The following is a 14117-nucleotide window of genomic DNA, read 5'->3' as shown; positions in this document are numbered from 1 at the left end:
TAAAGAGTATACTCCGGAGACAGACCCATTATCATCAAGTCAGGTTCTGATGATGGAAACTCAGGGAAATTGAAGAAAAATTAACTTACTTTTACATACGTACGTAACTTAGTTAAATATAATAATCTGGTATTATGGAACTGATCTGTTAATGGAGTCTGGACATGAAAAATGGAATTCCACGTTTATAGAAAACATTTTAATTCATTTACTCACTAGCAGTTTTGATTTATTAATTTATAACATAGTCAAAATATGTATACCTATATTTATAGGTCTATTTATATGGAAAAATGTTCTAGGCACAACATACTAGAACATCGAGATCAAAAGATAATGACAAGGAGGCACCACATTTCTACACCATTATTACAAACAAAACTTTAATAAGACAGCGAGACAAAATTTAAGGAGTTATGGAGCTCTTTCAGTTCTCATAGTAAAACATGTTAAATCGCAATCGTACATGTAAAAGACTAATTACAAATGGCATATGTAATGTATGCCACTCATAATCTGAGTTCATAACATCAACTATTAATATACATTTGCAGAGTGCAGCTAAACCCTGGTTAAACCTATCCGATTTCCCTACAAATAGTTTCTATATATGTTAAAATTTTCTCACGTTCTGAGTATGCATACCTATGTATGAATTGTTTTTTGTGTTTTTGTATTAAGCCTTAATAGTTTCAAGTCTTGATCAGTGGAAATGCAGGGTTTTGTTTCCCATACTTTATTATAGTTTTATTTATATAAATATTTAATATTATTTTCATTATAAAGACTTCGTTGATAAATGACAACGACATAATAAAAAATGCAATAATATTTAGTACTGTAGTTTCATGAACGCTTATAGAGTTACCTATTATTCTTTGATGTTGAGTGCCAAAGGTTTAATCAGTGATAACAAGATAGACTAGAATACTACACCTGATCCCCAAGCAAAGTACCCACTTAACTTTAACAAGAACATCTTTGACTAAGAAACATACTTATATATAATATATTATATTGTATGTGGTTCTATTAGTGAATCTGCAGATAGAGAGAATTTTAGAAAATAATAAAAACATATTATTATAATAACTATAACGTACCGATTTTCAATCACTAGTCTTTATCCGTGACATAAAATTATTTATCTTTAATTAATCCTTTTGTAGTTACATAATAACAAATGGCAGCTTATTCTCATATAAGTTTACCAACAAAAAAAATTAGTAATAGAATTAGTCATAAAAATGATTTGATAACTTTTAATAATATTTATATTCAGTTATATCTCAAAATGATCCAAAAAGCTGATGATGTTATAACCGACTCAGCTCACACGCTTACCAACTACGATAATCGAAACATAAACCTAACCTACAAATGATAGAACATAACATGATTTTTTGAATCGCAGTAACGTTGAAGACATAGGCAAATCAAACATAAATTAAATTAATTAATTCTAAAGTAAAATAAACATTTCAGAGACGGAACTGTCGGCGGCGTGTTGGCGTATTGCTCGAGTGCCTCAAGTGCAGTCCAATTAATCTGCCAATGAATACCTACTCCAGGTGAAGTGCGAATGTGAAAATTATGGGCTATTTTACCCAGCAGATACGTTTAATGACTGGTGGATGTTTAACGTTTGATGTGATGGCTATATAGAATTATTCTTCATGTCGCGGGAAGGTTTCATGTTTATTTTTAACTAACGGTCCGCCCCGGCTTCGCCCATGGTACATATATAACATTGTAAGAATTTTTTAAATTGGACCAGTAGTTCCTGAGATTAGTGCGTTTAAACAAACAAACAAACAGTTCTCAACTCTCTCTTCAGCTTTATAATATTAATATAGATAATACAAATATAAATGTTAACCCTGGGTAATAAAACTTTCTATCAATATTTCATGTTTGCTTTCATAGTGTCGTATATCATGATCGTAGAAATGTTGTCGACATTTATTCGTGCTTACATAAATCCAAAGTGATGTGTCGTGGTTCTATATTCAATTTACATTTCCGATAGGTACATAAATTAATGGTATTGGTTTATAAAATAAAAAGTGTTGTATAATTTAGCTAAAACGATTTTCACGTAGTTCAACAAAAACATATGCATATTTAAGATGCCAGGTCTCGTAATTTCAACCCTCGAAAACCAAATGAAAGAAATAGAACTCGTTCTATATGCGAGCACCGTTTTCACGATTCGTACCTTTTTATTAAAGCCAAGAATACATACATACCTATTATGTAGCACAAAAGCTCGCTATTTTTAAGCAGATTCTTCGTATAATAAAATATTTGGACCAAGGCTACATGGATTGGAATTATAAACGACTCAATAAGTTTATCCTACCTGTATGCAAACGAATATCTATGTTATCATTGTTTTTACGTGTTAAACATGACTGTAGGAAAGAAGAAATAGTAAAAGAAAGTAAAAAAAAAAATTAAAAATAGGATTTTATTAAGGAATAGGGAGTCGAGTTACGCTTCGGTACTAATTGGGCCAGTTCTCTCCGGGGAAGTACCACAATCCCAAAAAACCGTAAAATAGTAGCACGCTACTGTGTTTTGTTCGGTGACTGGGGGAGCCGGAGGCCTCTTTATATTATCTATAAATTAACAACTTATAAATCACTCAACTATACTCCAATAATATATTAAATGAGCAAATATTACTATTTATTTTTGTGACAATCACAATGGCTCTCACACGGCGATACAGAATGAGGTCATATTTCCTATATATGGTATATTACATACATATTTCCTACATAGGTCACCTACAATAATATATCTAACAGTTGTAAAGATATCCAGATGACAATTCATAAAATAGTACATAATTATTGAGCTAAACACGTAAGACACTGTTCGCTATCATAAAATTTCATTAATTTTCATTGCAAAACAATTCACATTTACGCCAACTATGGTCGATTGATTAAGGACTCATAGCAAATATCAAGTGTAAAGAAAAACTCGCTACGAATAAAACTCAGTAAAAAATATAGGCCCCAGCTTAAGCCCTCAACCTAATGGCAATGAGATTTACATTTACACTTTAATATGTTATAATATTATTCAATCATAATATTTAGGCTATGTATGTGGCGTTCATTACATAGGCTAGTTCTAAAATAACGCAGAGATAACCTACAACACAACAATTACAACACTACAACAAACATATAACAAATTATAACATCCCTGAACATTATGTTTGCCTCACATTACCTAAATCCACCATTGTTGCAATATGCGAGAGAATTTATTACAATCAAACAACAACATTCATTGCGCTTGCATATTTATTGTTAAGTGAAACGTGTGTCCATGTTTATTGATTCTTTTGACTACATAGTCATTTCAATTAGGAAATCTATGAACGCACAGCAAAGTAAAGCTATTAAGGCTCGGATCACCTGTCCAAACCACACACGGACCATTAGATAATTTAGATGTTTCCAGCTTTGGAACTGTTCGGAGAGTTTCCCTCGACTTCTGAACTATTAAGCTTATAAGCTTGAAAGTTTGTTATTTTAATTAAGTGCTCTTTTCATGCGACATAACTAAATCAGACATATGTAGAAATAGAATATAATCTTAAATCCATAAATCTTAGAAACTCCATGTTTTCTGTATGCACATTTATATAATTTTATGGACATGAATAAGTACAATTATATGTGTCAATTTTGTATATACTAGTTTAATTTGTTTACTTTAATCGAGAGGACTTTCAAGAGGATGATGCATTAAAATGAAGATGTTATCGCTAAATTATTGCAGGCGATACATTTAATTACATTGTATTAAATAATTAGTCCTATATAAACGATTTCTTGATGATTGTGAGATACATAGTTAAAAACCGCAACATCACTTTGAGATAGTGTTCCTTGCTGGTAAAATGAATAGAAAGACAAAGAGACGACTATAGTCACAATTATTAAAGAAATGGTTGCATGTGCGCGCAATCGGCACTGTTATTCGCAAAATGGAAAGCATTAGTTTGATAAAATAAATTTCTAGCCACACGGTCAGCAAAATACCGCGTCGAATGCCACAGCTTTGACACATTTTAATGTTTGGAGTGCGAGAAAAATGCAAGAGCTATGCCATACATCCTTACTAGTTCTTACTTACTTATTTGCCCTTCTTTCACGTCGTTATGGAGCTATTTTTTGAGATAATTTTTATGTCCGGAGATAATTAAAAGACAAGAGAGTGAAATAGACAACGTTTTACCATGTGATACATCGTTTCTTTGCATTACGACGCGAATTTGAATTTGAAGGTTGAATGTAATATGAATAGTAAGTTACATGTCTTTCTTCTTTCTTCATTCTTTTTTATATGTTGTTGATAATACCACAAATTATTGAATACAAGCTTAATAATAACTAGTATTAAATATATGAGATACTACAATAATATTTTGAACTACTACATTATATTTGGTAGGTATTTGATATCAAAAAGCAGCCATTTATGTTAAAAAGCGCGAAAACTACGATAATCCATTGTGAAGAAATCTATTCGGAATTTTCAGGAATCGCGCTGCATTGCAAACCAAACTCTACGACTTATTTGAGTAGCTATTTCTAAAGAACGACTGATCATTATGTGAAAAATTGTTCGCTTTATCCACAATTCTACATTAACGCACTAGTATTGCGCTCAAATTCGGTCGTGGTTTTATATTGGCATTGTACATTTTTCAATAAGCGCAGGCGATTTTTGGTGATCTGTGGTGGTCATCTTGCCTTGGTGATATCTATCAAATATGTCATTTATTCTTCAATCATTTGTGCCAAGTTACTGTAAAGAAAAACTTGTACAAATGATAAATGTTATAATAATACATATACCTAAGTTATAACCAACGCTTCACAGTAGACTAATAGAAAAACGATTCAATACTTTCTCTTTGCAATACAACATCTTCACATCTTTTTGAAGTTAGAGCGGTTCGCCGAGCTGGTGGTAAGCGATACCCATGAACGAGGAATAGACTGGGAAGAGTGAGGAAAAGCTCTGTAGCACACGGTGTAAGAGGGCGCAATTTGTGTCGAAGCGTGCTTGATTCCCACAAATAAACTGCGCGTGTAGGTCTTCCAAACCGATTCCCCCCGATCCAAGCCGATGCCTACATTAAGGGACTCCAAGACTTGATTTCAACGTTGTGTGTCCATTTACTATAATATCCTACCTCCTCATCGATTATATATTCCATTTGAAAACTTTTAGACTATCCAGCATTGACCGAGTTTGGTTCTTAATCAATTATATATCTAATAACTAGTACAGTAAGTAACTTTGTATTATAGTGGAGTATAGAGAAAAAAAGATTTTCATACCATTCTGAAATGTTCAGAGTTATATTCTTCCCTTTCTTAATTATATGCCTGAGTGAGAGAGCAATCTAGCAAAAAAAAGCGGAGACGGAATGTAAAGAGTCACCTTTTGTTAAAGGAAATTCTTATAAAATGTAACATTGTTTTATAACTACAAATGTGTAGGTGTATACTTCGATACTTTTTTGTCATTCTTACTAAAAAGGATTATAAATAATGTGAAAACAAACATAAACTGTCAGAATGTCCATGTATCGTGGTATTCATGGCATTTTTATTCACCTACTCAGTTCACATATAATATTATATATTTATAAAGGTTATCTTTATTTTACTATTTTCATGATCACCTTATAAAAGTTATGTAAACTACGCTCGATTTTCATACGAATAGTCTATATTCGTCGAAAATGAAAACTATTACAAAATTTTGACAACGAAAAACATTCGTATGAAATGGTTTATTTATAGAGTAGAAATACCGTATATTCCTGATTTTAAAGGCATTTCTTTATGAATTATATTACTCTTATAGCCCATACGAAATTTAGTGTTAATATGTAGTTTGTTTATTCCACCAAAGTATGTTAAATACGTTTCATTGAATGCCTTCAGGTATTCACATTTTCATAAATGCGTGTTCCTAATCTACATTCAAACTGTTCTCTGCATTATTTCTTTATAAATAATACACATTTTTCACAACGAACTATTGACTGCTATTTCATCTTGAGAGGTATTTAGCTAATTGCCATTTTCGGAGACACTAGGTTTACTAAATAATATAACCGTCTTTTTCATAACACAATAAATTGATTTTTTTTATAACTTTTTACAAGAGTCTTACGTCGGTCGGCTGCTGGCGCATGATGAGGCCGCGGCTGGCCCATGTGGCCAATCATCGCCTCGCGCCGCCCGCTACCGATGTCCAAAGCGCATCTGAAATAGATATAACAAGTTCATAATTTCTGTTAATGAATGTTCACTTATTGGTTTAAATGAGCTGCTGCCCGTTATCTAAGCATGTTTTCCGTTTTGGTGATACAAATCGTGATGCAAAATGTAAAAACAATTGATAAAAACTATTCCGTCTTTTCACGCTCCTCTAGTCACTTACCAAAAATTCATAAGTCGGAGTGCAAATCCCATAATCATAATTTTATATTTAATTTGTCTCTCAAGGAACAATACAAGTTTTTGAAAATCGGCTCAGTGATAGTCCATATACCATTATTTAATTCATGGTCTATAATAATTAATCTATCTAATAGAACTAAGCACATAATTATCGTCACATAGAAAGTTATTATACGCATAATTCATCAAAGTGAAAATTACTGAAACAGCATGAAAATTCCATTAATTAAATGTAGACAAGTAGGCACAATCATTATATATGTAAAATATGGATACTATAAGGATTATAATGTCCATTTAATCGCGTATCTATAGCAAGAGCTATGAACATAGTGGTTTTTAAAATTATACAATTCAATACTTTCGCATACAGCACCTAATAATAATATAATGTTTATTCAATGCATATTTTTCTCTTATTTATTTATGTTTCCTTTTTCTCTGCGATTATCAAAAATGAGGTTTTATATATTTATTTTATAAGTGGGTTTAGTAAAATAAAACACATTTTTAAATTCTACAAAACATAAGTCGAACTATAAATTAACACTGCTTCAATAAAGCCGCGTCCCAAAGAAAATTAAGTTCAGAATATTACATATTTTGTCGCTTGAACTCGACATTCCGGCATAAGTATTTGTCGATTAGCAGGAAATTGGGTTTCTGAAGAGCGTGTAATGCGAATGAAATAAAAGCGTTAGAGGAAACATTTTTATATTAAAGTCTGTAATTTAAAAGAAAAACCAATATTTATTTTGCATTCTATTAGCGTATGTATACATTAATTAATTAATTAATTACGAATATATATGAAATGTTAGTTTGTGTTTTTATACGTGCAATTGTGTAAACAATTTCAAATGAGAAGCTTTAGCCACTAGTATAATTAATTCCAATTCAATCCACTTACAGCACCTATTTTCACCGCATTGCAGGGATATAAAATGTGTGTTTTATAATTTCGCGGTTTATTCAATATGCAAACACAACCCTCTCACTGACCAATTCAGCCGAGAGATTATTTTGCATAAAAATTACTGTAAATCGCTAGCCGTCTCCTGAAAACACAACCGTGGTTAATTAACATATTTTTTTTTTCAATTCATAGCGAGTTTTAACGAATCGTAAAATTGTTAAATTCATATTTCACGTGTTGTGTTTCGGTTGGGTTAAAGATGTGTGTTGTTGGGAATATATTTTTTATACGATCTTATTTTTTTGTCTCGTAAATTTTATCTTGTTTAGAATGAATGGTTATAATATTTAAATACAAAATGAACACTATTTTCTTAGCCTATCAAATTGTTTTCTCAAAATATTGTTAAATTATGCACGGTGCTTTAACCCCAGACTCTAATAAAGTTTACAGTAATAAAACAATTGTTTTAGTATTAAATGTAATTTCAAAATAAGTTTTTCGATTAAATACTTTTTTTACCTTTCAGATAGCATTGCAGTTAATTATGAGATGTTATCAAATTGACATTTCTGTACGTAATACGCGTGCGCACCGCTATATTGGAAAAATGGCATGCGGAAAAGTTGTGAGGTAGGAAAGAGGAAATACGAAAATAGCACCCCAAAATATGTACATTCAATATCAAAATTCCTTTAAAACTTTCAAGGCAAAACTACTATAGTATTATATTAACTGTGGCAGAACTATCAGATGACTGGACTATAATACTTACAAACAAACAGAATCTAGTGTCATGGTGAGTTGATATTCTCTGCTCATCTTATAAGGACTTCAAATTTTGCTTCCTGGTTAAATATTTAATAGTATGGACATCGGAATACAATGATGCGTTTAAATTACGTACATACACGTATTAAAAACGTGATTCAAAATATTCCGTATTCGGGATTAAACTGTTTTTTCCAAAAGTGTGAGCATAAATATAAACAAAAATAAAAATGCGTAATTGTTTGGTGCGAGGCGTTCCTAACTTTGTAATTTGAATGTTGTTTCATAAAGTTATTTTATGAAAAACACCTTTATATATCTAGTGATATAAAATAGATACTCAAACAATAGAATACCCGGCTATCAATTATTACGATGGGAAAATCAATATGTACCTACGTACGAACTTCGAGCTTACTATTGTTAAAATTCGTTACCTTTGTTTGTGACTCAATAAAATATTACAGCAGCAGCACAAATTTACAATTGACACAGATAATGGTATCATAAAGGCATAATGGAACATTTCTACGCTGTAATGAGAAGCAAGCCTGAATTAGTGAATAAATAATAATTTGTTATGTTCGTGACTCGTAAGGCAAACTGCAGACGAGTAAAATAGGGTTTGTTTATATTTCTAAACAAATATTCATGTATTCTAAATGATTGTAACTATATCGTAGTATCTATAATTATAAGCTTACACCCTAGCACTATAATTATACCCATGATTAAAAATAAAACATTAATGCTCCCCATTATTCTACTTGGAAAAACTTACTCGAGATCATGGAACACAAAAATTGGTATCGCTCCTTAATAACTATATTTTCTAGAATATTAAGTCATTTTGAATGATCTTCATGAAAATATTTTACCAGTGTGCCTTATGTACAGTTCATAGGTATGTTACCATAAAATTGGTAAAAGCGTTGAGTTATATCTAAGTCGCGAGGTTGCAGACTGTCGAAAACTCGTAATCAGTAACATTTGTTTACTATTTAACGCATTATTTTTTAGACGAATATATCGCAGTTATATATTGTGCAGAGAATTTTCTCTTTCCAAACGTTCGTCAGGTGCAGGTTGAGGGTCAACGGCGCGATGCAATAAATGCATTTTAAAAAGAGGATTTGCTTTGCAATAAGGTTTTTTTTTTATAAACCCCAAAACAATGCTTAATATTTTTTACTATTTGTATCTCGCACAAGAAACAAAAAGCAGTTTTGACAAAATTTTGTAGTGATTTACAAATCTTAGATTTAACCCATAGGCTGCATTTTATGTTCGCAGCAGATCGGCGTGAAATAGTAACATGTCACTGTGTTTCGTTCGATGAGTGAGGGAGCTGGTGGCCCGTATCCTTTTCCTCACCGTTTCCAGTCCATTCCTTTACTCCTTTCGTCAATATAATAGCAAAGGTTAGGGGGAAAGCCCCCTAACCTTTACTCCTTAAAAGGGACGACGAGTTTGTAGAGGCCCTCTGCAAAAGTTCATGAGCGGTGAGTGATCGTTTACCACCAGGCGTACCACCAGCATAGTTGCGCGCTGTTATATAAAAAACTATATTATCGATGTTTTATAAGTAATGATTCCACTTTACATAAATAACTAAGTCAGTCCTTGTAAGCTACTTATGAAAATTGGAAAGTAAAATATGAAACTGTTATTTCACCGTCTGGTAATTTACATTAACATTTTATTTTCTTTTGACTTGACTTTACGTGTACATCTCATAAATGGAAATTCGTATCCTTCCGGTACACTCGTACAGTTCATCTGAGGGTCCCTGGCGGGAAACCAAGGCCTATGTTTCATTTCATACCTATCCCATGTAAATACTTCATACGCAATATTTCACAGAGGTTTTATTTAGCTCTCTTTGTTTACACGCGTCCCATATATTTTGTTTGTAAAAGCTTAGTAAGCTCTGAAAACATTTCAGATACGTATGCAATATAGATAAAGTAAATAAATTCACAATGCTCGAAAATGAATAACTTTTTTACATTAATGAATTGTGTTTGTTGTTTCACTAATCTAGCAAATAGAAATATCATTTTTTATTTTTACCACCACCACATATTACCACTACTCAAATCCTAAATTAGGACCAATATAATCACGTCAATCAGTTGAAAATTCATGGAGTTTTCAAGTAACGTATTCGTTTTTTGTACGTCGGTTAAAAATTCTATTAAATTCTTAAATCTAAAATTACATCTTCTGAAGCAGTTGTTTATCAATGTAAAGGGGAACATTAACTTCACTGTATCTATAGGTAATAAATACTAAGATAGCTATAAGGTAAAGTAAGGTAATTCATAAAGTTGATCGAAGACTTATATAATAGATATATTATAACCATTCTTTGATAACGATCCGAAAGTAGAGCTGTTTGTGTTTATTTTGAGTTATTACCTCTTATAGAAAAATAATGGGAAAATGGAACACAAATAATATAACAAATATTTACAAAAAATTCAGCCACCCGCTCGTTCAACAGTGACCCAATATTTTTAAAAACCAAATGACCTTCCTGGTTGGCTTACTCACAAAACTTTAACTCAAGCTTTAAACAATCAAGCAATTTCACTTAATGACGAGAAACAGTACAAGCGACAGCGTAAGACAAAGCCACCGTGTAATCTTGTAGCTGTACAAAAAGTGACCTATATATACTAACCTACATTTTCAGATCACTTCCAACTTACCTATTCAAACGCGTAATACAGTAAAGCAAACGTTATTATATAAAGTCTGTATCTGAACTCTGCTACAAAGAGGTAAACTTTGCAACACTCACTGAGCTAATTTATGCGTGTAATTGTACGAACATTTTGGTTAGTACCCACATAGGAAAACTCAGTTGTTGAGTTCGAGACTCAGCAAGGGTGTACAAATTAAATTGACTTTTCAATATATATACACATTATGAACAACACCATTGCACAAAGTAGTAAAAAAAAAACACAAAAATCAAAAGTTCGACGTCATGACGTGACATCTGCCAAGCTACTCTTAGCCAGCGTGGTTGATTATGGTTTGAACCCTCATAGGGGGTTCCCTCTCTATGAACATATTACGTGGGATTATGATAATGATGATGCAATATTATGAGATGTAGGAAAAGTTAAACGTATGTACTTAATTGTTGCATCGTTTTGGAAAAAAAGACTATAATTCGCCACTACAGCTGTGTAACGAAGAACAATACTTATACCTTATGAATAAACAGGTATAATCGACGTGAAGGGAATATTGAACTATATAGACGCGGGTTTGCGGAAAACTTATATTCAAACTTGATACATCATAAATGCAGCTGTATTAATATTTTTGTGCATCAACTTTTTAACGCTATTTTACGTGATGCGGCGAATTAGAGTATTCTACATATTTTATTTATAATGAACGTTTACATTTACGTATTTCTGTATCAATTCCACATACATTAATCAAAATTTACAAACAAAATGCAGCAAACTTAATAAAGCTTACATTACTAAGTTTTATTTCTACTTACATAGAAAGTAGTGCAAAGAGAAACGAACTGAATTTTCAAAAGTAATTTAAAACTTCAACGCTTAAAGCGCAGTAGCTTTTTAGGTTAAAATTTTAATTGCGGCCATAATCAATTATTTAACAAAGAATATCATGGATTTATATTAGTTAGAGTGTAGTTGAAAAATCGCAAGGTATAATAACTAAGCGATCGAAAACAAATTATTCCTTCCTCAATATAGGCCAGATTGTAGACCAAAATTAACATACTCCATTAAATAATTTATTACTCAGTGATAGCATCGTTTTTGACGTCTCTTCTTTTTGTCAGTGTTATTCCGGGAATATTAACGCCCGATGCACTAATAAGATACAATATCAATGGATTCAATACTTTATTTACTGTTCGCAACGTCATGCTTTATTTGTGAAAATAATCATTTCTATCAATTGAAAAAGTAAAAATGTAATAAAACACCTAACTACAAGACCACAGGCAGTTTATTAATTGACAGCGATTTTTTTGATATTATATAGTGTCGGCATGTAGGTACTTTTAGTAGTTTTTCGACTGAATAAAACCCTTTCTTTCTTTATAAAATGAGACAATTCGTTTAATACAAAAATAAATGGAAAAACGTCTGCTGTGTCAATCACATGGGATACAGAGCTACGGCTGTAAGTCGATAGCAATGATTCTACATTTTACTTTTAGAGTCGCATTTATTTCAGCTTCTAATCTTTATGAATAGAGTAAAGTTATGTGAATGATAAGGTAATGTATTAACAACTTCATTTAATTAAACTTAAATCGTCTCTAGTACATAAATGATTTCCAGTCACCTCTAAAAGTTACAATACCCTTGACCCATTAAAAACAGCGGTCAAGAGAGCGCATATAGAAATGAAATAACACCTATTCGTAGCCTTATTCTTGACATATTCTATTGATAGTAACATATATATACATATACATAGGTAGTTGTATTTAACTAACGCGCATATAAAATACTAGCGAACTCCGTTTCGCCACCAGATGGCTGTATGTAAAAAATTATTTTCCCGCTTTTCTGTTGAAATTTTTCCTGAATTTTCTTTGCTATAAACCTCACGGAGCCCAAGATCTTTCCAACGAATGCAAAACCGTGGAAATCGGTTCCTGCGTTCTGGAGTTATAGCGTCAGGAAGGAAAACCCGACTTATTTTTATATAGTAGAAGATTAAATCAAGATAATGAAATTAAAGTATCTAGGTACTGAAATATGTAGCTATGGCAGTAAAAATGCGAGTTTTAACAAAAGTTACCCCTAAAATGTGGCCATAAATTCACTGAAGTTTACATTTATAACATAAATGCCAAGAAAGGACATTAAATGCAGACAGTTTGTTATCTATTCATTGAGTATAACACATTGGACCAATAAATTTTATCTTCTGCCACGGGCAGTCACAATATTGCTGGAACTTTTGATTAAATCACAGTTTTATCTTCCATCGAGTAAACGGTTGGCAATGGCCGGCCTTTTATATTGGATCACGGGTTTTCAGTGCTCCCCAACTTTGCGCAACGTTAATGTAAATTTGATAGCGTTTAATTTTATCGAGATTATAGATGTATCTTTATAAGTTGTTATCATTTTGTTGGGATATTTTGAGGTTATTTCCGCTATAAATAACAAAAAGGCTTTTTTAACAAAATACTATATCGCATTTAAATTTTCAGAACTAGATCGAATTTAATTGGGCCCATCCGTAAGGCCTAGGACCTGAAATAGAAAAGCATCATCAAAATCGGTACACCTAATGATAGTTCTGAGGTTACAAAGCCAAATAAAACACAATCGAATTGATTAGCTCCTCCTTTTTTAAAAGGCAAAATTACTTCTGTAATGGAATTAGAAACGTGATATTGTATGAGGGAATTAACTATTGTGGTTGAATTTTAAATATACAAGTGTTCCAGAAATAAATCTAATCCAATTTAATAATAATAACTGTACATATCACATTGATTATACAAATCACAGCAGAAATAGAAAGGTCGTAACAGCGAATAGCCACCGTAGCTATCCAATGCCATAAAAAGTTCTCGTAAATTCACGCTCAACGCGCAAACAACTATTCCAACAGAACTAGGACGATAAACAAATTCGTTACAGGAATAATGTTATTGTTGTCATTCCCGCATCGAAACTGATGTAAGCCATCATAAGCTATTAATATTATACTGTATTTGGAATTGTAGCAGACAATCTATGGAATAAACAACAATATATAAAACAATCAAGTATTTAAATGAATGTTCCAATCTCTAAGTCATTTCAATACATCTGGGTAATGAAAGAAGATACATTATATCCATATATTAGACTAGCAACTGGACTATTTCAAAGGTTGAGTGAACAGGTATCTTCTAAAGA

At 31.9% G+C, this 14117-nt stretch overlaps 1 protein-coding gene across 1 annotated transcript in view; it reads right to left on the bottom strand.

The window, feature by feature from the left end:
- The window catches only part of LOC119838345, a 79212-nt gene that overhangs the window by 59485 nt on the left and 5610 nt on the right, over nt 1-14117 (bottom strand). The window contains exon 2 of the mRNA XM_038364264.1: nt 6217-6308. Within this exon, the coding sequence (XP_038220192.1) occupies nt 6217-6237 (21 nt within the window). The 5' untranslated portion in view covers nt 6238-6308. The remainder of the gene's footprint in view (nt 1-6216; nt 6309-14117) is intronic.

The sequence above is a fragment of the Zerene cesonia genome, unplaced genomic scaffold (genome assembly GCF_012273895.1).
Source record: "Zerene cesonia ecotype Mississippi unplaced genomic scaffold, Zerene_cesonia_1.1 Zces_u002, whole genome shotgun sequence".
Classification (NCBI taxonomy): Eukaryota; Metazoa; Arthropoda; class Insecta; order Lepidoptera; family Pieridae; genus Zerene; species Zerene cesonia.
This window is presented reverse-complemented; position numbering and strand designations above follow the sequence as displayed.